At 35.4% G+C, this 24,756-nt stretch overlaps 2 protein-coding genes across 2 annotated transcripts; one reads left to right on the top strand and one right to left on the bottom strand.

The window, feature by feature from the left end:
* Window positions 1-13,504: 13,504 nt before the first annotated feature.
* Window positions 13,505-15,374, top strand: LOC116776044 (zinc finger protein 219). The gene has a single exon (XM_061524344.1). The coding sequence runs from the start codon at window positions 13,515-13,517 to the stop codon at window positions 15,372-15,374; it is 1,860 nt and encodes a 619-aa protein (XP_061380328.1). The 5' UTR covers window positions 13,505-13,514.
* A 5,054-nt stretch (window positions 15,375-20,428) lies between these two features.
* On the bottom strand, window positions 20,429-23,471 carry LOC116775972 (phospholipid scramblase 2-like). Its single transcript, XM_032669043.2, has 6 exons — window positions 23,313-23,471; window positions 22,500-22,666; window positions 22,009-22,150; window positions 21,563-21,674; window positions 20,991-21,126; window positions 20,429-20,626 (listed from the first exon to the last, which is right to left on the bottom strand). Exons 1-6 carry the CDS (start codon window positions 23,400-23,402, stop codon window positions 20,530-20,532), a joined length of 744 nt encoding a protein of 247 aa, XP_032524934.1. The 5' UTR covers window positions 23,403-23,471; the 3' UTR covers window positions 20,429-20,529.
* Window positions 23,472-24,756: the final 1,285 nt, after the last annotated feature.

Genomic DNA, 24,756 nt, shown 5'->3' on the forward strand with positions numbered 1-24,756 from the left:
AGAAATCTATAGTTTGAATAGTTTTAGTACATTTCACATTTAAATCATCAGGATATATTGATATGAATAAAAAAGTATGACAAATCTAATGTTTTGTTTATATAAACGAAGTATACTTTTGGAAAATCTATCGATAACTCCTTGGAGTCTTTTATCGACAAGTTCTTAAATTGTTATCTTATAAGAGAAATTTAATAGACACAATAATAATAATAATAATAATAATTATAATAAGGTTTTTGTATGTAAGTCTCATACAAATACATTATTTTCTTTACACACAGACAATATTAATTTGTCGTTTGTTTAGTACCATAATCACGTATCTTCAATATCAAAATTCAAAATATACCGGTGGTTTACAAATTTTTACAGATCTTCTTTACGATATAAATATAGGTTATTCAACGAGACGGGAAACGCTTCGTATGTGGTGTGAGGATCGCAACTAGGGGTAAAGGTACATGACACTTGTTTGCGCGTCTGTCATGACTTTTATTCTAAGGTATCTAGGTCGCATGACTCTCGCTGGTGACTCTCATGCGACTCATGACGTGCGACGTCGGTGCTGCCTCTATATCTATGGAGTATAGCGTCACTCTTCATTTCATTGATGACCTCGCATGTGACCATGAACCCATCATTAATCAAACGCAACGCTGTCTGAATACGTAGTATACTATTGAATTGTTACGTAATAATTTATAAAGAAAACTGAGATAAGAATTACATATATAATAACCTCATAACTAATTTATATATATACTACTATATATATATTAGTATTAACTCATATTTTTTTATATTCTGACCTCAATATGATTATATCTACGAGTTCGTAGCTGTTCTTATAATAAAAAAATATCGCTAAATTCAATATAAGGATAAACGGAAGCTTCAAACAGACATAGAAGCAAAAAGGAGCATAACTAGCACATCGGACTAAATAATTATAACTTATTACTAAATAATTATAAATATTTAAAACATTGAAGAAGAAATCAGACCGAAAAAGTAATAGTATTCTTGCAAATTGTCTCAGTTGAAAATTAATAATTTAATGTATTAAGATGGCTTCGGTATTAATCGATTATTGAGATATTTCATTTTTCTATTGTATTAAGGAATCCTTTTTGTATTTTTGCGTGTTTTGAGATAATCATTAAGATATCTTAAAGCTAATGTCCTTGAATATATCAAACCAATCAAACGCTATCTTCTAGAAGAGAACTTTCCCTGGAGTGATAATATTACTCATCGATATAAGTTAAACGTTTGTTGCGACTTAATCATGAAGGTCATCGTGTTTTCATAAATTTTTCAAATATGAAAATTATTTAATAAAATTTCAACTCGTCTGTTCATGTACATATACGCCAGTTGCTTTCACTTATACGAAAGGAATAGTACGTTTTAATATATATATATATATATATATATATGTATATAAAATTAACAATAATTTCAACATTTACGTGTTTTTAAAATTATAATTATATTGAAAAATAATACACTATTCAATTACATTCTATGTCTTGACGTGCATTTCCTAATGGTTACTTGTATTGAGAGGCTCATGCAAAACCCCCGATCTGTCCGTCCTTAAAGATATAGAAAGGTCTTTTCTTTCTATACTATTAGAAATTTTCAACTGATTATGCTATGAAGTACATTTTCAATATTTACTTAATGATCATCTAAGATAAGGCTGTGTTTGTTCTTGACAGTGAAGTTGGGTGATCGTTACTAGAGGAACCAAGCACAGTATGAATAAACTGAGCTTGGTTTTGTATGGAACTGTTTTTTAAAGTAACGTAAAATTATACGTAACCACATGACGCATATTATAATGAAATTATTTCAATTGTTTTAGTGAAACAAACAAGACGAATTTTAAACTTAGTCTTACGATTGAATTGTCTTATCTGAAATGACTTAAAAAAATTATATATCAGGTGAATTTGATATAAACTGAAATAGCTTTAGAGTATAATCTTTTAAGAAGAATCTAGAATTATTAATTCTCCAACTTATAATTGATATTGTGTATCAGTCGCAACGACTTAGCGGCACTAGGTTTAAATATTTTTTATATGTTCATAAATAAAAAGTACACAATTTTATACATATAAGTGTTTTTGTTTAAAAATTATATTAAATAAATAAAAAAAAATTTCATCGATGTAAATGAGATATAAAAAAATCACTCCCGTTTTATTGAATGTTTGTTATAAAATAGTAATTTTTTTAAACCAAATTTCATAAATATTATAACACTGATGTTGGCGACTCTCTCCTGACTTTGGATATGCGAGGCAGTCAATAACTATCAGCATGTCACCACTCCAGTCTTCAGCTTCAGAACGAACATATGTATTGTAAGGCATTAGTCTGGTTTAAATCTAACTAGCAATGATAGGACAAAAGTTGAACACACTACCAGAGACCATATAAATTTCTTTATTAGTATTTTAAATTATTCTCGTATGTTAGTAAAACGTTTTAAGCGCTGTGATGAGTAATTATAATTTTAACATATTTACGTATTTTTGTTTTACATTATGTTAAACCAATAAAAAGTTACTGAAGACATTTTTGAGCTATCAGTTTGAAGACGTGGTAAAATCTTTCGTATCCACAAACACAGATATCCATGTTCCAGAGACAGTTACTCCGTCTCCAATACCTGATACATGTTCCAATCTATATCTGGATATATAACTCATATTATATATGGTGATAAAAATGACTATGTGATTTGATATTTACTTGTCTGAAATATTTTATTTATAAAACGCTGTATAAGATTTATATACTATCTAAATGTTACAATATTCAATGAAAACATTCAGTTATATATATTATATATATATATATATATATATATATATATATATATATATATATTTATATATGTAGTACTAATACACTATGTGACATTTCTAAAGACGTTCTCCCTCCCATAAAATGTAAAGGGAGTGTTTAATGTTGACCTCAGAATCATCAGACCCTTGATTTATGGTTGAAGTGTATGTTAGGTCAGCAATGCATAATATTAATATTAATTAAGTCCCGAATAAATCAGCTGCCACGGAATCTGATTAGAGATTACTCCTGCACTTGATGAACAACGATATGTTCTGTGTCCTAACATTATTGTAATTCATTAAAACAGAAAAAGCAATGTAATCGTCAATGAACCGCGGCTGGCTATGAATCAGTGTTTACTATTAATGTTCCGAGAAAATGTAAATTGTTATGCCGTAAATGCAAAACGAGACGACCAAGCAATCAAGACATACACACATGTAGGATATCTGTACAGAGCCCATCCAAAAACTTACAACATAAATTATTAACACACAATCTACTATAAGTTGTAAGAGGGCTTCATTAGAATTACGTTCCCTACATCCTATTCTTTCCACATATTGATTTTTTCTACCCCATGCGGCTGTCGCAAAATTATCGAAATCCAACAAAAACATACCAACGAAACTCACAAGAAAACTAATAACTGGACTTACAATCCACCCCCCCTCGCGCCCCCCATCACTCCCCGACACCCCCCTCGCCCTCACACACACACACACACACGCACACGAGTTCGTATGCGGGCACCCTCACACACACACGGAAAACTGTCTAATTATATACGTCTACAGAAAGAAAATAAAGATCGGGGAAATTTTACAAGAACAAGTAAGCCGGACGTCGGGAGGGGGCGTTGACCGCTCCCCGTCATTAGCCCCCGGACACCCCCCAACACCCCCCGGGGGGCTAGTTCCCCCCTGGATGTTTAATAATATGAAGAATTGGAGATAATTTGCGCGAAACTAAATAAACGCAGGGAAATTGAAAGGTCGGATGGATCTCTCTCTCCCACAGACTTATTACAATGGTTTTTGTATGGCTAATGTATGCTGCGATATAATTTATTTGGTTACTCTGATACGCATTGTATATAAAATCATTATACATCTTACTTATACGAACAAAACAAAGGGACGTATTCGCATTTGCTTTGACTATAATAGTAACCAAAATTACATCTCCGTGTAACTTCGCGAATGTCTAAATTGTGAGTAGAAGTAAACTTATAAAATCATATGTTTATTAATAAATACAATCCTTATAAAATTTTAAACCGTCAAGGCCACAGTAAGGAGTGAGAATATTCGTTTAACAGAACACTACCACCATAGCTACATAACAGAACCTCCTTAGTGAATCTTTATTCCTTATATATATATATTTATGTAATATATAAGCCAACCCCTCCCGGGGGGCTCCAGATATGTAATAAATCTTTGATCACAAACATTTCACATTCTCCGCAGCAGATCCTTCATATTACGGTTACAGCAATTTTTCATTACGTTTCATTTAAAAGTTCCAATATTCATATACAAACAATTTTGAAAGCGACTCATTTAATACATCAAAACATTTCAACGTATCCAACGTAGCACAAAACAAATATGTTTGCATGATAGAGTTTTCTTCGAAAAATATTTTAAAATGTTATAAACTATAAAATAAAGCGCTTCCAGTCTAAACCGTGTATTTGGACATCGCTGTATTTCTTCCGCCGGTTCATTCGTCTTGCCCTATTCGCTCCAATTTATTTCTCGATGCTGGGAATTGTTGGCGCAATCTTAGCTTTTATACGTCTACGTTTAAAGTCCATTTCGCTATTATATTTGTATCTAACGGAGTTTTTGTACGCGCTATAAAAAGCATCTTATAAAGACAATGTACTGTAGTTTTGAGGGAGTTAGTATATCATATAATATGTCTAAAAGAAAAAATCGATATTATAAATATACATCCATCTATATTACATCATCCATAGAGTATAAATATCCGATACAACGTATTTATCTATGGCAAGTAAAATAAAAAGGCGCGCAAAATACGTCCCGTTGTAGGTACAGTCCAATTTATAATATTGTTTTCCTCGGGATATATTTTTTCAGTGTGGAGGGAGGGAGAGGGAGGCGGCCTCCCCCCGGTTATTATTAAAGATGTACACACACATCCTTGTGATTAGATTAATATGGCGTCCTGTCTTCATCTGGCTGTTTTAATTACGTTTACCGAAATACTTATAAAAACTGCTGGCTCTTTATTACGTCGATGCTTCATTTACTTTTTATTACTGTACGATCTCACCCATACTGTTATATTTTAATTATAAACATATAGTCGTCTTCGTAATAGCACCAAGTAAACAATTATTATGTATTATTATAATAATTACATGGAAGATGTCATGAATGATACAGCTAACGCCATCTATGGGCGTCACCTTGAAGCTTAAGTTTCACTAACCTCAACTATCCCTTTAACTTCCTTTGAAGAGTTCCGTGAGTTAGAGAGAGATGAAATATATTAAAATAGTAATGTGAGCTACGAGAGAAGTTAGAGGAGAATTTGGTAAGATTTTAATTATATGGAAAAATTGAGTTCATAAACCTTATACACAGATGACGTGATTGTATTGCGTGCAGACGGTTAGCCTATTCAGGTCATAAGTAACGAAATGATATCAATGAATTTGGCGCGATTAAATATTCATATCCAATAAACTGTAGCATTTGAATCGTATGTCAATGTTACAGGACAAAAATTATTATTATTGTGTTGAATTAAGCGTGTACTGTTAATGGGAATCATTGTAATGAAGTTTTTAAAGTATAAATGTTGGGAAGCCATATGAATGTACTAATCACGTATGTCAGTGATTCTCGGGATCGCATTAGCGTTGTAGAATTAAAACGACACCGGGTTTCTTTTGTACAGAACGTTTTATATTATGTTACAAAATTAACATCGAATTACATTCGGACTATTTTAAGATGTAAGGAATTCAATTCAGTGACATTTTTAATATTATAAACTCGAAAGTTATATGTATGAATGTTTGGTGCTCATCCACGAGATAATGTCTGAATTTATTTCAAAGAAACTTTACAGTGACGATGCTTATAAAACAGAATTAAATATAAGCTTACTATATACCGATATTTCTTGAAGTTCTCGCGGGAACGTAATAAGAAAGTTGTATGTTGTATGATGTCTCGACACAGAGGATAGATGGCGCTGTTGATTGGTTCACATAATTGTTTTTAAGCCCACTGTCGTCTTTCTTTAAATCCCATTCTGAAGTAAATGAGAAAGAGGTCGCGTGAAAAATGTAATCTAATATAATTCTAGCAGTCGTGTTAAATTATTGAGAATAATTTTATATAAATTTCTTGTCCACGATATCCGTAAATCTTAATGTAAAAGGCTCGTTAAAAATCTAGAACCAAAAAAAAAAATTAAAACGCCCTCCCGAATATAGAGCGAATATATTAAAAAAGATTAAACTTTGTAAATTTACATAATTTTGTGCTGAGTATTAGGCTGGGCCTATTACAGGGTTCACTGACCCGAGGATGATGAATGTTCAAAGAATAAGAAAATATATTACATTAGAAAAAAAAATTAAGATATTTGGTTAGGAAGATATATGGGAATGTTTCTTTAAGTCGTTTTCTCATGTAACTTCTATGCGTTAAAGATATATATTAAAAAGGTGGCGATTGAGACCCTATATATGTTCGTCAGTTTGTCCCCTTAAACCGCGAAGACATTTAGAAAGCTATGAATTAAATTGTACGTAACAACAATGCCATGTTCAAAATATTGACAAGGCCGTACGTGAACTCATACAGGCCAAATATCAAACCGAAGGACGCACGGTTCAGTATTGATTTTTCCGTCGAAAAAATATTTTTAGTTTATCTCCACCCGTCACTTTAAAGATAAAGAGATAAGCTGAAATTAAAAACTCACCATACCCAGTTATAGGGAACGCTCTAGGGACGGGATACACCTATATATTATATATGAAAGAATAGTTCCTTGTTACAAAAATAATTCACTATTAACGCCTCCGTGGTTTCAATGGAGCAATAATATCAATTGTCAAATACTTATAAATGAACATAGGTTAGTTAATTTTAGATCTGCTTCACAATAAGTAATGAGATGAATCAGAAAATAAATTATATATATGTATGTACTTCGATTAAATACATAAATATTGATGAGAGTCACGTCCCTAGTTTGTACATGCTGTATACGTCGACACCCGCCGGTCGAGGCAGTGGCTCCTGCCAACAGTTCTACATACAATAAATCCAATATTGTCCCCAAAATTCAAAAATATCACACGATCATATTTGGTAATTATAAAATGCCACCTGGCCGCCCGCCTGCCCCCGCCCCCGCCCGCCCGCCACCGGGCGCTCAAAGCAAACAGCGCGATATAAATATGAATAAATGTCAATTGAACATTAGAATAGAAAAATAATGTTACAACCGAAAAACGGAGTGACCTTTCTAAGAGATATAAGTTACACAGAGACGGGGTACATTTGTTACTATTCCTGCTCCGCTCATCATCAGTGCGGTTCCCGTACGTCCTTCTCACCACACCACACTACGAGTGGTGAACCGTCCCGAGACATCTCAATTCTCAAAACATTCAATCACTTTCTTACATAACGTCTGAGGCCCTCGCCGACGCGGCGCCCGCATGTCATTTCACTGCCATTATAAAATGCCGGCTTTTATTTTTATTTTATTCGACACCCTCCACCCTCCACCCTCCACCCTCCGCCCTGCACCCACCGCCTCCGATATTTCAAACTTAACGAGCACGTAAAAATATAGCACTCGAAAATTTGTGATGTTACGTAATATTGAATAGAGCCGTGTGACTACGATCACTTCTTGTCATATTTACTCATGCAAATTCTAGTTATGATCTTCACGTGACTTTACTTGCGTATCCCTTCCTTCGGTGTATAGAAACAGGACTCTATTTAGTATTTATCACAGAGCTAGCTTTAGTGCTGTAATATGTCAAGTCCTCTAGAAAGGAAGTTAGCCGAAAATCTCATTTAGTCTTCATGCTTATTATATTTAAGAACAAAAACATTTATTCTACTTTTTCTACTTAAACTGTGTTTCTTAATTGATACCACTGCATGTAGGTTCTAAGAGGAAGTCGGAATTTTGTCGTAACTTGACTTGCAGAGCTTCGATTCTAAGGGTTTGTTTATACGGGCTGGTTTTTGGGGACTTGAGAAGTAACTTTTTTTCTTTTTAAAATTTATCTTTTATATTAAATAGAGTATCCTTTTTTATTTCCATTGTGTTTTGTTTAACAATGTTATCCAAGGAAATATAATTGTATATTCCAGGAAACACAGTTTGTCGTAATGTTATTAAATTAAGACCTTGAGTTAAATCGAGAGCAGAGAAACATTCATCTACATTAATAGGAAGTTTGGGAATATTGATACTGATTTGTGCTGATATCGTGTATTAAAATCGATAAATAAAATCATCACTGATTATACTTTTGTATAGAAATACGTCTAATTATAGTTAAGCTCAGCTCGCGGTAACAGAATAGCAAATAAAGGGGTATAGAGTTATTGATATCACGAATTAAAACTTTGTGTTAGCCTCTTCGACAACATCTTAAGAAAACTATTGCTGTGACATATCTCCTGGTAACATGTAGCACATGTTACGCGTAGTTGTTTCTTCAGCTTGAAAGTTAACATAAAATTAACTATAATTTAAAATACACATAACCCGTTCTATTTACGGTGTTAATGACGTAGTTGTTGTATATAACACGCAACTATTTCCAGCAGAGGTCAATAAGTGATCGTGAAAATCAATATCAAAGTTCTACGTGAACATGGAGTAATGCTCATACAATAATTTAGTTATTTATAAAAAAACAGATTTAATCAAGAATAGAAATAGTTTCAACGGCTGAAGTGTTTCATATTGTAGTTTTTTACATCTAAACGAATGTTATGATCCTTTGTTTATTTATTGTTGTTAGATAAACTAATGTTTCTTCGCTAGTATTCCCTCAAATAAATATATGTTACTGTAAAATCTCGAACTACGGTTAATCTTAAGATATTGCAGTAAGTTTTAGTATTGACCGATATAAGTTGGTAAATGTTGAAAATAGGACAATATTTTTCGAGTTTTTTACCTTTAGATTTCAGTAAATGCTAGGTTTTACTGCTGTCAGCTGGTAGATGTTGGTTTTAGGAATAAAACAATAAAGAATTCTTAATTATTTACTTCAATAAACCTAAACTGATACCTCTTTCGGACTTTTACTATTAAGAATTGGTAAATCTTAGGTTTACTAGATAACCTTAGGGTTTACCGCAGTTCAAACTTTTACAGTCACATATATATAGTACAGTCGATAATAATTATATTTGTCATAAGTAGGTAATAACAAATAATAATATTATTGGATAAGGTGTGATACTATTTCGGCTTACATATGTTACTGATGGCAGTTGAAGAACCTCTCAATGAAACGCGATGGACCTGGCACCCGCACGTGAATCCTTGGAACGATGAGAGGTTTCGTCTCTTATATGGAGAGACATTTTATTGTTATCGTAATTTTGATAAGCATAGTATATGACAGATTGTGAGGTATCCAAACAAGTCCAAGGCCCGCGGCGCTGAATGTCAAACGTGGACCTTTTCGTGTCATAACGCTCGTATCCGACAACTATTACTCACGTTTCAATACCAATTATTTGCTTTCTTTATTATTTTTATTTTATTTTATAAACCATCCTTTAATACTTTACTATACGTTCGCGTAGTTGTACTAAAAACGGAGCGTTGACAGTTTTAAGTAAACTTCATTACAGTGTAAGGTTATTGAATTTGTAAGCACACAGAGTTTCTTGATTTTTTATTTCCATACTGTTTATTTTAAATACATTTGTGGATATAATATTTACCGATCTCGTGATAACTGCTCCGAATACTTTCTTAAGACGTACAAAGCAAATTATCTCCGGAAGATCCTAATACTTCAAAATCAGCTCCAGCCTCCAGTCACAGAAAATTGAGATGATTCCTATTTTTTAATAACACTTTTAAATAGACTTTATATGATTTCCTTGTCGCTAATGTTTTTACAAACAGAGTCTATTACCGCAAAACTTTATTCATTACTTTCCGAACCCAGATATCTCTGTACCCATACAAAGAAACACGAAGTTGCAGCCCGCATTTTATATTTTTCATTTAATTTTACCGGTATTTTTTTCTATACAGCAGAAAAGGAACTTTTAATGCATACTATATATATGATGGTTAATTGAAAAATAGTGTCGAAATATATCACTTACTAAGGGTATGCCATTAAATGTCGTCTGTCGGTAAAAATAATAAAGTTAGCGTAAAAACTTGTTAAACTAATGTTCTTTAATTGTTTTTTTTTTTCTGAAATAACATAAGTTTTATATAAAAGAAAAAAGCACTAAAATTATTATTGTCAAAACTAAATGTTGTATTAGCTTCTATCAAATTTCCCAAAAGTGTTAAAAACTTTAATTATACACAAAATGATAGAATATGTAAAATAATTATGTCAAATTTATGTTAATATTCCCAAAACTTTATTTCATCTTTTAAGATTGCCGTTTTCCTTACTTTTTTTTTTACAAAATTTTGGTTGTAAAAGAGAAACTACTACAAATTATATAAATTATTCCTGAAAAATACGAAGGTATACGTGAAATTATGTAATGAGAATGAAAATACGCAATATCAATAATATCCCAAGTATACGTCCGATAAATAGAAATAAAAATGCTACCTTGCTATACAGGAATAATAGCATGTCCTAAAGCAACTCCGTTAAATATTTTAAATCAACGTCGGAACTCTAAACATATAAATAATGTCCTCGAAGTGATTAAATTTGTTTTCAACTCGACATCGGCCTTCCACAAAACAGGAATAATGAAAAAAAGGCGCCAACTCGCCCCGGTTTGCTTACACAAATAAACTTTCCTCGTATTTTTTGCGAAAAACTTGAATAAAAAAAAATATTCCAAAGAAAGCTGAACTTAAATTTATTATGCCATTACTCTTAATCATAATAGTGCGAGAGGGACGGAACGATCTGTGGGGGACGGAGACGGCTGTATATGTTTTTGTGTGTGCGTTGGAGAGGGATGGAGATATCCGTAGAGGCGCCCTCTGATAGTGTTTCCAAATTTTAGGAAAGTGTAGTGTATTGTTTGATGTTAGGGAGCGGTTACATGCGGCGAACTTTATTATAAGTATAGAGAAGACATTGTAAATGACATAAATATATACAGTTAAGTTTTGGTTTAAATAGCATTAGAAGTGTAGTTTTAATTGCAACAACTAACATTGTACAAAAGGCAAAATTTTACTTACAAAATGTTAAACCTCGTTGAAACACAATATATATTCAAAACTTAGTGCAAACTTGATGAAGTCGTCGCCGTCCAAACGACGGGAATTGACTGACTGTTATATTTAGCACATTATAACACTTGCAAGTCGTTTTTAAAATCTACCCTCTTATAGCTTCTATTTACATTAGCAACAGTGAGTCAATACGCAAATTAACAATAACTGTTATTAAACATTTTACCGTTACAATTGATAAAATCATTAAATATCTAATAATAGTGTTAATGACATTGTAGTTTTTCGTTTGTAAATTTAAATTAACAGTTTTTTGCTAACCGCATACGGAACTATTTACGATACCTTCGTCAAATATATCAGTCTAATCCGGCCAATCTCTAAAACAGCTTAACCGATTTTAATAGCGATTTCCTTCGCAGGAGAGCAATGTCATAATAAGTAAATTAGGATACTTTTTACCTGACTTCAAAAAGTAGGAAGTTCTCAATTTGTCTAAACGTGTGTTACGCTATTACTGCTACAATTAAAAACCGGTTTTTAAAAATATTTTCTATTCGAAAGGTATTATCCTGAGGTAGTTCCATTCTCACCAATTCATGATCTGATTAAGTGACCTTCGAGAAATAGAATAGAAGCCAATTATGGTAACGGATAAGTATGTAAAAAAGGGTTTAATATGTCGATTTAAGCCGCGGGCAACATCTTATTAGATAAACTAATATACTATATAAACTATCAATAACCAGATTAAATCTAGACAGTTGTAATATGAATAGTAATTTTTATAAAAAAAATAAAATAAGAAACATGTTGCTTTTTAACGCTTAAGCGATATATATATATATATATATATATATATATATATCTGGATCCTGATTCGAACGCCATGTAGCCCGAGCTTAAAGCAATGCACCGGCCCCTAATCAAATACGTAGGGGTGAACTATTGGGGTGGGATTTTTGCTGTTTTCCACCAAAAAAAAGTACATCGCACGCGTTTTTACTTAAAACACACCAGTTTCGGGCGCACGCGCATCATATAGCACGTGTCAACAGCCATTACCAAATATTGGCAAAATAATAAAAAAAAAATAAATCCAGTTTCGTAAAATCTTAACTAAATGCGCTTTATAGTTTTGACTGTTTCTGTGTTAAATTGTTTTGTGGTTATTATAAAATTATAATAATTATGTTCTCAATATAATGATCGTGAGATAACTTATAAATGGAGGACGCAGATAGTGGCACTGATAACAGGTGAGGTGTTGCGGGGAACACGACATACTTACATACATATAGATTTTACTCATATTTAATAATATGAAATTCAACTGTCAGTTATTAATGTGAAATAAAAATTTGCCTGTATTTAAAAACTTTTCAAAATTTTAATAAAAATAATTATGATAAATAAGTTATTATGGAATATAATTTATAAATCTTTTAAGGAAAAGTGTAAATAAATTATTGATTAGATAATTTTTTTTTTGGTGATTACTGAGAATCTTAAATAATAATTTAAACATTATATTTCTTTTGGTTTAATTTATTTGATCACATTATTGTAGTAGTGCGAGCAGGCTGTAGTAGAATACTCTATGAAATAAATGAAAGAGGAGACGAGACCTCTTAGCATTCAATGGATTCCCCGTGCGGGTGCCGGGTCCATCGCGAACTGTTTAAATACATATTCATGCTGACTATTCTGTTCTTAATTCTTTTTGAGTAGCACCTCACTTCTAACATTCTGATTTAACTCGAGATTATTTAGCTTAAATTCTAATTATAATTCCCGAGCAACGGCAGTAGAGGAATGCAGAGTTAAAAATCAGAACGTGATTCAGAAACAGGCGACTCAAATATAAAAATATACATTGTTTCATTTAAATATTTGTATGCGAGTCCTCGTAAAAGTAATTCGATGTTTGCTTTATAAATAATTTTTTTTTTTAATATGATAAGAAAACTTAAAATAATGTCCGCAGAAAGAATCATTTTACAGAGTCTTAAAATACATTAATACCTTAATTAAGTTAAGGTTATGTTTAGGATACAGGATTTCGTAGTCGAGTCGGTCAGGAATGATGGGCACTGCCATCTCTTAAAGGGTTTGGGTCTTAACCTGTAAGCTCTTATATGTATGGTGTTAGCATTTGTTAATTTTTTTAACGAATTTTAATCTTCTTTAATTCCAGATGCGGCGGTGACGCGATGTCGGTGGCGCCGGCGGTAAAGCGCGAGCGCGACTGTGCGAGCGGGGGCGGGGGACCCGTGGTGGGGGCGGGGGTCGGGCTCGTCGGAGACGCTGACGGAGGAGGAAGCCCTGGCCGGAAAAGAAGGAAACAAGCGGCACCGGCGCGAGCTCCTCAACCGCCGCTGGATCTACACGCTAAGATGGCCGACATCTACAAGAGCGCCCTGGCCTTCGGGGAACTCACTCTGCCCACCTTCGACCCGCTAGCGGCGTTCAGACTGCTGCCGCGACACGATCCGCCGCGCATCTTCAACCCGGAGGCGTACTGCGACCTGTGCTGCAAGGAGTTTTGCAACAAGTACTTCCTGAAGACCCATCGCGCCAACAAGCACGGAATATATGACGGAGAACAGCAGCCGCATCCCGGACTACCCTCCCAGCCACAGATCTCGCCACCACGGAGAGCCTCGGACGAGGAGTCGGGCGGCACTCCCAGACGCCTATCTCCAGATTCGGCGAGAAGAGCTCGGGAGGCGGCCTTCCAACCGGACGTCCTCAGGCGACTTGGAGTGACGAATCCGGAAGCATTTTGCGAAATTTGCTGTAAAGAGTACTGCAACAAATACTTCCTGAGAACTCATCGCGAAAGAAGACACGGCGTGACCGCCCACCGGTCACCCGTCGCCGATAGATCGCCGGCCGCCGCCACGCCACCGATGATGACTCCGCATTCCATGTCACCTCACGCCCCGACGCCCCCGCGGGCCTTTTCCCTACCGCCGCCGTTTGATCCCGAGGAGCCGCTGGAAGTGAAACGAGAACAAGAAGACCGAGAAGACTTTGAGGCGGTGCTGCGCGAGGGACAGACGAGCCCCTTGAACCTGATCGTGGAGGAGCGCAGCGCCGCGTCCCCGGGCTCCGCCAGTGAGGAGCTCCGGAAGCTGCAGACGATGATATCGCAGCTGAACGAGCTTGCGGCGGAACGGCTGGCCGAGGAACCGAGTGAAGCGCCCCGTCCGCCGTCATCATCACCGCCGCCGCAGGACGAACGACGGTCGGGCGGAGCCGGCTCTAGTTTTTGTGAAATTTGCAATAAAGAATTATGTAATAAATATTTCATGCGCACCCACATGCAGCGTATGCACGGAATATCTCTAGAGAGCGGCACCCAGCTCGGCGGCGTTACGTGCGATATATGTCACAAGGAGTTGTGCAGCAAATACTTCCTCCGTGTCCACAAACACAACACGCATGGCATCCCCGCGCCCCCTGCGCCGGCCAACGCCGCGCCGGCCGAGCCCTGTCCGCTGTGCTCGAGACGCTTCAGGGGTCCGCGAGCTCTCCGAGCACACCTGCTAGCGGAACACGCTCCGCCGACGAGGCCGCCCCCGCCGCCGCCGATGCCTCCGCGGCCTCTGGACCTGCTCGCGAGAGACAAACCGTACGCGTGCTCCTACTGCCCCTTCACCACCGAGGTGCTCGCGTTCCTGTTTGCTCACGAACGAGCTCACGTGCAGCGAGCCCAGGAGCAGGCGGAGGGCGGAGAGATGGAGGGAGACACCGGCGCGGAGGAGCCGAACGAGAGCGTCGAGCCGGCCGGCGAGGTGGAGAGCGACACGGAGGCGTACTCCTGCTCGCGGTGCGAGTTCCGCGCAGAGAGCTTCGCGGCGCTGGAGGCGCACGTGCGGGCGACCCACGGCGGTGCGGGGGCGCTGCTGGCCGTGCCGCGGGCGCCGCGCGCTCCGCTCACCATGCAGCCGTTCGTGCTGGAGGAGGCGGGCGGCGCGCTCAGCCTGCTTCCGGCGTTGGTGTTCCTGCCGGTGCGCCGCCGTGCCACGCGCCGCGCCACCGTCACGCTGACGCTGACGCCCGCCTAGCCGCGCCGCGCCGCCCAGGCCCGACCCGCGCGCGTCCGCGGAGCCTAGCTCGCGCCGCGGACGCGCTCGATCGCCGTACTGACTACATTTAACGCTGTGTGCCTTCGAGCGATCGCCGAGAGATAGTCGAGATCGTTCCCCGGAGGAGCCCCGTCCGCCGCCCGGTGGACTCCAGCCCTCTCGTTTTTGACAGAGTCTAACTTCGTATATTGAGAATTATATTGACGGGTGATATATGAAAAGTTGCCGCTTATGAATCGGTCTAGTTATTATCTCCTCGACGTTGGGTCGGTCCGAGACGAGTTTTTGAAACGTCGATTCGATCGGGAGAAGAAATACACCCTAGGCTAAGTTATTATTAGTTATTATTATTGAATGGTACGTATTGTATGAGTGAGCGCGTGCTCACGTAGCGTCGTAGTGCCGGTGCGATGTTGATCACTGAGCTGCCACCTAGCGGTGGTCGGTCAGAGGCAGACCGCTACACCCGGGCGAGCGTCGCCGCCTCACACCCCTCCTGCGGGAACCGCTCTACCTCACCTTAGATCTCGTAAGCTGTTATTATATTCATATATTTTGGAGTTACACTAAAGTACAAATGTTGTTCGTCGCCGCGGACGGAGACCGCGTTTTTAGCTACTATATATATAATATATATATATATCGTTGTTTAGGAGTGACTTAAGCACAAAGATACGTACTATCGGGCAGTGATCAACATTAATCGTAAAACTTAGTATAAATATTGATTAGATTCGTGCTCGTCGGCTCGGTCGACCGTTTCTGTTGTTACACATCTATTACGGGTCTTGTTTGGGACGGTCGTGGGCCCAGCCCCGTCCGTCCGTCGTCGGTGGCCGAGCTTCGCGTTTTATATTTATTAACTGATACGTTACCGCTCACCTTCCTCGACCTTTTTACTGCGGTTCGATTAACATACACACGTACACACAGACACACAGACAGACAGACAGACAGACAGACACCGAACATGGCCGGATTAAATAAAACATTAGCAAAGAAACAACTTCCTAGGACAATTAACGTTAATCACCACGTCTGTTGCATCGACATATAGTTAACATGTGTAATAACTAAATGTAGGAATTCAGTATTGAATATGAACTGCATTAAAAATGTACAGGAACGTATTAAAAATGATTATTGTATATTAAAGAAGGGCCTCGTTCGAAGACAGGTTTATTTGAATGAAAACATTATTCGGTAGATCATTGTGGAGGTTAGCTTGTATAAACCATGCAGCTTCTAAAGAAAGTTCCTATGTATGTAATTAAGGAGTAAGTTAATGAACACTAGAGGTCCGAGCGGAACCGGTCCACGCTGAGCCCTAGGCTGCCTGAACGCTGTACCTAACTACGTGACTGATAATCAGGGTAAAGCTTAGGAGATATTGATTGTTCACAGTCTAACGTTCCACGGAGGTGTTCACATAACGGAGAGGCCACGTTCCTATCGAGTTCCTGAATCTGTATCACGAGACCACCCCCACTCCGACTTCCACTTCCACCAGGTCTTCCTCACGCCAAACTCCAAGCTCAGCCTGGACCGGAGACGGCCGGACGCGATACAACAAATTATATTAAAGTTTTAAAAATAATAACAAAATTAAATAAAAAAAAATATGTATGCGTGATAAGTTCGAGCGAAACACCCGGCGCGAGTCCGGCGCCAGGTTTATACGGCGGTGTTTCGCTGGAACCGGATGGATGTAGTCACTGAGGTTCAGTTCACGGACACGCTGCTCCGAGTGATGCAGGGGAACTACAACGGTGATACAAACTACAGTACAAATTAATTATAAGTTTAACCTTGTCGGAGTGAATACATCCTTAGATATACAATCACTCGGGTTCAGCGCTACATGCAGTCTGCAGTCGCACCAACATATATATATTATATCATTTAATTTAATTCATTGAACTATGTACCTACATATTTGAAAGTTTTAACGATCTCTAATTTAAAACATTCCGTTGTTTTTATGTGTTATATATTCGTAACAGCTCCTGGTATCCCAGTTAATATTTTGAGGCGTAACTGGTACAAGTCCTATGTTTAATACATTTTTTATTTATTTGTAAGAATATTCTAGTCTTAATTTAAGTGCGACTGTGTATGAAATTGTAATTTTACGTTACGTCTAGTCAAATTATTTTTTTAAATATATATATATATATAAAATTTTTGCCGATGTGGGCGTCCGTTTGTTACTACGGTGCCGGGGTTGCGGGACATCTGAATATTTTTTTATATATATGGTGGTAATTTTTAGATTACAATATACAATGTAGTTTTATTTTGATGACCACATCGGTGGAGATAGTTATATGAATGAATTGTATATTGGCTTTAAGGGGGAGCCAAATTTTAAGGCGCTGACGTCACTTGACCTTCTATATTATATGATTACATACGACAATTTAAAAAAATACCAATATTCTAACAATCAAATAAGAAAATAACATTAAAATTTTTTTGTAATATGAATGTCTTTATGTTAATGATATGTTATGTAGTTAACATATATACAAGATTAATTTATTACATATATACATATATAATAAATGTTGCAATGTGAAGTGACGTGCGGCGGTCGGTATATGTTCCTAGATCCGTCTGTTCGTTATATTTGTTTTCCATTACTACGAAACATTTCTACCGTATTCAATAAATTAAATATACAAAATGTGTGTTTTCTTTAACATATAAAGTACGAATATTATATTTAAATGTTATTTTAGAGAAAAAAAATATTGTTTTTAAAGTCTTGATGACATTGTATAGTATTTAAAACGGAAATATCAAGAGTAAGACATTTTCACGAATTATGAGCTTATAAAAATATTATAATTTACGATTAAACCAATATTAAATAATACGCAGGAACACCTTTATGTATCTACCAATTTGAAGTAACGAATTTCTCGATTAGTATCGTGATTGATGTGTTATAAATAATGAAAACAAATAATCAGAAAACCAGCGAATAAGTTGTGCCAATCATTAATGTTACAATAAATGACATCACATCTTAAGAAAGAGGAAACGATTGAAACTTGTTTTATACAATAGTAGTTACATGTCAGTCAGTCCTTATATGTAGAAGGTTATAAATTATGCACGTATTTACCTTAAAACGGCGTAAGTTGGTCGAAAAAAAATTGTTGATGTCAATTAATTTAAAACTTCCATGAATTAAGGTAAAGAAAATCACAACACGATGAGTTTTAAGCGTCAACTCAACCGATCACTAATCCCATTATACCATAAAATTATAAATAAATAAATCACAATTCTGACCCCTTCGGAAACCATCAAAAAATTTCCCGCCAAAAATAGTCTTAATTGAAGATTATGTTCGCGTCAACTGTCAGCTTTGGATTCCAAAAAAAATAAAAAAAAATATAAAAATCCAGTTTTATTAAAAAAAAACATCCATTAAAATCACGACACGAGGGTCGAATTGTAAGCATCTGTCAAAATTTTTATGGGGAAACTGTATTTTTTTGGGTGAAATTGTAAAAAAATGGGTTAAATGTTAAAACATAATGGCAAAACATTGTAAGAGACACGGGTAACCCGTGACGGTGTCAACATGGCGGCGTTAACCCGGTCGAAGGGCGATCAAAGGGCGACACGGCTATCAATTCAACTTTATTAAAACTTAATTTTTTATCATATTCAATTACACAACACCGTTTAATTCACTGTATTATTATTGAGTACTGAATACTTTTGTTATAACCTTTCCTGTTTCTAATTATATAACCAAATAATCATTTTGCTATATAGTTGAATAAACTTCTTAGAAATGGTCAATACAATTACAACGTAACTAAGATATAAAATATCCTCGTAGTTGTTAACTCATTCACATTGGTTTTAAAATAATTGTTTCTTGGAATTTGTCTGACTTTCTTACAACTAGAATATTTTTTATTACATATATAAACCAAATAAATGTAACATATCATTAGAAAGTCCATAGTTTTACGTCTAAAAGTTTTCCGTGTTACTTACAAAACTAAATAGCATAAAAAAATATTCGAGATATAAATTACGGCTTGACATTTTTTTTTATAAATGTCCTAAATAAGGAAATTTCACAAAAAGAGTAAATCTGTTACCGGATTTACTAAAAACATTAATTAAAAAAAAACTTCTCTAAATCATTTTCTAAAAAGCTATTGTTATAAACCCTTGCTTTTCCGAACGCGTGACAGACGCGCGCCACGGATTTATAACACAGGAATACAATAAAAAACTTTAATTCACTAAATACACCCAGTGACCTACATATTAGAAAAAATGTTTCCAAAATTGTGTAAAAGCACCCCTTTTTCGTCTCCCGATTGTATAATTGAATTCAATCCTTTGGAAAAGGGTTCGATATTACCCAATATATATAATTTTGCTGCACAATTCCTTGTATGCAGTTGTCATTGTCAAAAGTTATATTCTGTCAAAATTTCGCGCCATTTATTTCGGACATCTGCCGATTTCTGTAGATTAGAAAAAAGTTTAAATACAATGCAAATAGGGGTGGTGGATGAAGGACATTAATTTTTAAGGGGAAATCGTAGTTTTTGTTGTAAAAACGAGAAATGCATTTAAAGTATAACGAACGAGATGTCCCCTTATTTTAATATTTGTTTGTTTCAAGGGATTGGCGTCTTTATTGTAACTGTTTAAGAACGATTATGTTATGTTTTCACAACTATTTTGCATCAAAGCCGTACATTTGATTTTTATTATTTCTATTTACCGCTCTTATTCAACTATTAATTGCAAAGGAAATCGCATTTTAAGTTTGTCAACCCCGCTGATATTATACATTGATGGATTTTGAGACATTAATAACATTTTATTTATTGCCATAGTTATTTTTGTGATACATATTATTTGCAATTGTAAGGAAAACATTTTAATTCGATGGCGAGTAACGAATTGTCAAAAACTCTTAGTATCGCTGATATTTGTGATGTGACGAAGTAACTACGTGTTAAGTTAAATCAATTTCTAAGAATAAAATATTTATAAATTAAATACAAATTTATTATATAAAATACACATAAATCTAAATAATAAAACGTTGGAAGGAAATAAAACGGCATTTAACATGTACTATACTAATTCACGCGTCATAGTACATATAATCAAGAAGCAGAGTCGCGGCCAGCAACAGTGCTTTCTCTTCAACTGTCAGATCTCTATCAAATGCAATGCCAAATCTGAAATTAACGAGAATTACATATTCAAAATGATTATCATTGAGACTACAGCTTTATTATAATTTTTTCAGCAAATAAAAACATTGACATTGGCGAAATTCCACGATTCTAGTGCGGTTGAAGCATAAAATTAAAAAAAAAAAGAATTTCGTAAAATGTTGATTTAGAATTGTAGTTGAAAATCTATCCTTGCAAAATATACTGCCACAAGCTATTGTTTGTTAAATTTCTCGTTTATTACTAATTTCGATGAATTCTACTTGTTATTGTTTCAAAATTCCAAGATTTTTTTTCTAATGTTATTGATTTATTGAAATAGTTATAATCGAGATATAATTTTTTTATGTAACATCAATGCCAAGACCTGTCGGTAATTGGCGCGAAGAACAGAGCGTGCAGTAGTCCCTGCCAGCGCTTGCAGGTGGAGCCAGCTGGAGAACCATCAGCTCGACACACGCTGAAACGAACTTCACGGAAGAAGCTGATCGTCACCAGTGGACCTGGATATATACAGGCTGATGAAATAAACTAACAAACATACACCAATTACAGCTTAGTTGATTAAATTAATTATGAGTTTTTATTTCACGATAGTTAACGAAGCGTTTCCCGTTTCCCGTTCCTGAGAAGACTTGTGAATGATAAACTGTTAACGCTCCGTATGCAGTGTGTAGACGAAAACTTGGGGTAGGCATACAGTGTACTGTAGTTATTTGTTTGAAACGATCACCCGAATTTGGTTTTGTTTTTTAATAAACTGCACTTTTGTGTAATTTAAATGCTGTCGGAACAAAACAAAAAATTTAATATTTTACAGATTAACCTTCCAAAACCCATCTAATTATATCTCGTCTAGTCACTGTGCTGAGTGTAGATTGTCCTTTTTAAGACCTTTAAATCAGTAATGATTATCAGATTTATCAATATTAAATCGACCTTTGAGCCAGAAGGCGTGTTCGCCGTTCTCCCTCTTCACGAGGTATATCGGCCTCACTGGTGCCCACTGCTGCTCAATAGTACCTATTGGATTTCCAGGTGGTGAAAAAACCTGTAAAAAAGCAGTTGTCCTATCATAAAAATACATTTTTGATGGTAAAGGTCAAGTCTCCTCAGACTAATAGATATAAATGATAGTATGCGCGTCAAAAAAAATCCTAAAAGTTGCTGCCAAGAATAAACTTCACAAAATTTTTATAACATTTAAAGAAATAAAACGTATGAATAATATCATAGTTTGCGATTTCAAGACCTTATAGTCTTGAGGGGCTGTAAATGGTTCTTCAAGGATATTATAAGTTTTATGCTGCAAGGTTATCAGTAGCGAAGATTCAGAAGTCAAACATTTTGAATTTCCCAATGATTAAGAGATGAACTCCAAATACCTGTATCCTCTGGAGGTGACAGGGCAGTATCCTCGAGGTGCAGGCGTATGGTCTGTTGATACGCATCACCTCGACACCGGCGTTGTCTCTCACGTGCAGCTGTAGTGGACGCAGACCGTAGCAGAAGTAACCGACCCACCAGCTGGAACACGTCATACAGTCACTGATAATAATAGAATTATTTTATGTTTCTGGAAGTCTGGACTACAGGGCTTGATAGTTTCGTCAATTAAATGTTAATTTTGTAATATTTTACCAGGCACATACATATTTAACAAATGACTCAACAATTTTAGTAAGTCAGTAAGACTAAAATTTATATCTCTATACCTATTCTTTTAAATAAAATTAATATTTTGGTGATCACGCTTGTTGCAGACTAACCAAAACTCCGGGAAGTATGTAGTTTAAAAAAAAAAAGACTAGAAATTTAAAAATATTATATTTTCTATCAATGAATACTCGCGAAAGTCTTAGATTTCATTCTCTACCTGTTCTGTTCCTCCACGGTATACACGAGGTTCTGGTCCGGAGTCCTCACCAGGAACTTGTTCTTCTTTCCTCTCAGAAAGAGCACGCTTTTGACTCGCAGCCTCTTAGTGAAGAGGAGACGTTCTACGGAAGTGAGATCCTTGAGGATGTGTGGCTCAGGGGTGACCTGGTGTACATATTGAGATGTATTAAATATTATTTATATATATATTTATTTCTTTTTATTTCCGTTATTTTTTTACATGTATTTATCAGCGTTCCGTTATTTTTTTACATGTATTTATCAGCGTTCACGTTCGATTCCTCTAAACCTCAGTTACGTGTGGAGTGCCGCGTACTGTCCGTCGTTTACATTAATACTAAGAAGTTATTATTTTACTAATAACTGTTTATTTTCCTTACAAAATGACTTCAGTTATTGCTAGGATTTACTCACTTTTGTTTCAATCAATTCACTTTAAAATTATGATTTTCTCGTATGTAAGTCGCTGAAAAGTTTTAAAGGTATTCAAAACACAAGTCAATTAAGAATGCGTCTCTCTACAGACGTCCCCGTGGCTTGTCTTATTAATCAGATTTTTCTATGTTATTTGAAATGAAATATCAACAAGACGTAACATTTTTTTTTAAGGAAGTTTCGGTATATTAGAGAAACGTACCTAAGTAATAACAATATCAATGGAATAAACTTAATAATTGGCGTAAAAATTGTATGAGTTGAGTAATTAATTGTTTTAGTTACTGTATTTTTTTTGGACTATTGCGTTAGTCGTATATGTTCAGTCCATTATATTGATCAGTCTGTACATTACCTCTGTTGTCGGTTGTGTGGTCACCAAGGGCTCCTTGGCGGGCGCGTAGGGCTCCGCCGGCGTCTGCGGGATGGGGGCAACTTGCAACATAATAAAATATTTAACTATCAAACAATAAACATCATACAAAACTCTTCTTTCACAAAATGACACTCACACTAAAATGCTTTCAAATGTTAAAGTTTTTAATCGTTTGCTTAGAAAGAGGTCCATTAACATCGCTTAAGACTTAACTTTTATTACAATGCGTTTTATTGTATTTTTTCTTTACTAAAAAAACGAAAATTCCCTTTGTAATCAATAAAATATTTTTTTTTCTCAATGATAGGATTTTTTTTAATAACAAAAAAAAAATGCAGTTCGTTGGTAATTGTAATAGCTAGTAAAAATTTTACATTTCAGTGTGTGTTATTAAATTTCTTTAACCTGAATAAATTATTCAAGAATTACTAGAATTTTAAATTCTATTATACAAAAAGTTTAATTACAACTAAATTATGATTACACATATACAAGCAACAAAAACATTTATTAATTAGTTCAACGGTATTAAAAATTTTATGGCTGAAAATTTTTAACAATTTTAAATTTTTTTTATACTTGTTAGTTAAATTTTTTAAAGCACAATGGCTATGTCCTAAGAATTAATATACCAAATCATTATTATAGTCCAACAATAATTCTCAAGCAAGGATCAGTGCATATTTTTTGGGACGCGTTTCTAATTTTCCCCATAAAATTAACAGCAGTTGACGTAAATGAACACCATGCAAATGGAGAGTGCAGTTTGGGGTCTCATTTAAATTTATGAAAAAATATCTGTATCGCCTTTATAGATCCCGTAACAATGTGCGTCACTTACAATGGCCTGTAGGGTGACCATCGAACAACTTTGTAAAAATACTTTAAATACACCTCTATATTTGTTTTTTTTTCTGACACAGAGCTGTGTAAAAACTTATTTGAAAGTATATAAAGCTACTATTTTTTTTAATTTCTCATAATAAAATTGTCAAAATAATTTATTTTCTATATATCTACGTATATATATATACATATATAATAAATTTACATATATAATAAATTTATATATATATATAAATTTTAACGGTTTTTCTTATTATAATTGCATGTGAATTATTTAAATTAAAATATATTAGTATATTTCAATTGAACTGACCGCAACACAGTCATCAAACACATTGTCACTGAGTATCATAATGCGCGCACGCGACTCCCCGCGCTACCATTTTATGCAAAAACACAAATTTCGTAGAAATTTGAAACGCTCCATTGTATCGGAAGACCGAATGAATAAAAATAATTGTTACTAAGTTCATTTTTGGGGGAAAAATGCATTTGCAAAGATCGTCCATTATTAATAAAGGGAAGTGTGCCACGGGATCGTATTAATGTTCGGTTTTTATGCAAGCGACATTTTGAA

Source organism: Danaus plexippus, chromosome 24 (assembly GCF_018135715.1).
Source record: "Danaus plexippus chromosome 24, MEX_DaPlex, whole genome shotgun sequence".
NCBI lineage: Eukaryota > Metazoa > Arthropoda > Insecta > Lepidoptera > Nymphalidae > Danaus > Danaus plexippus.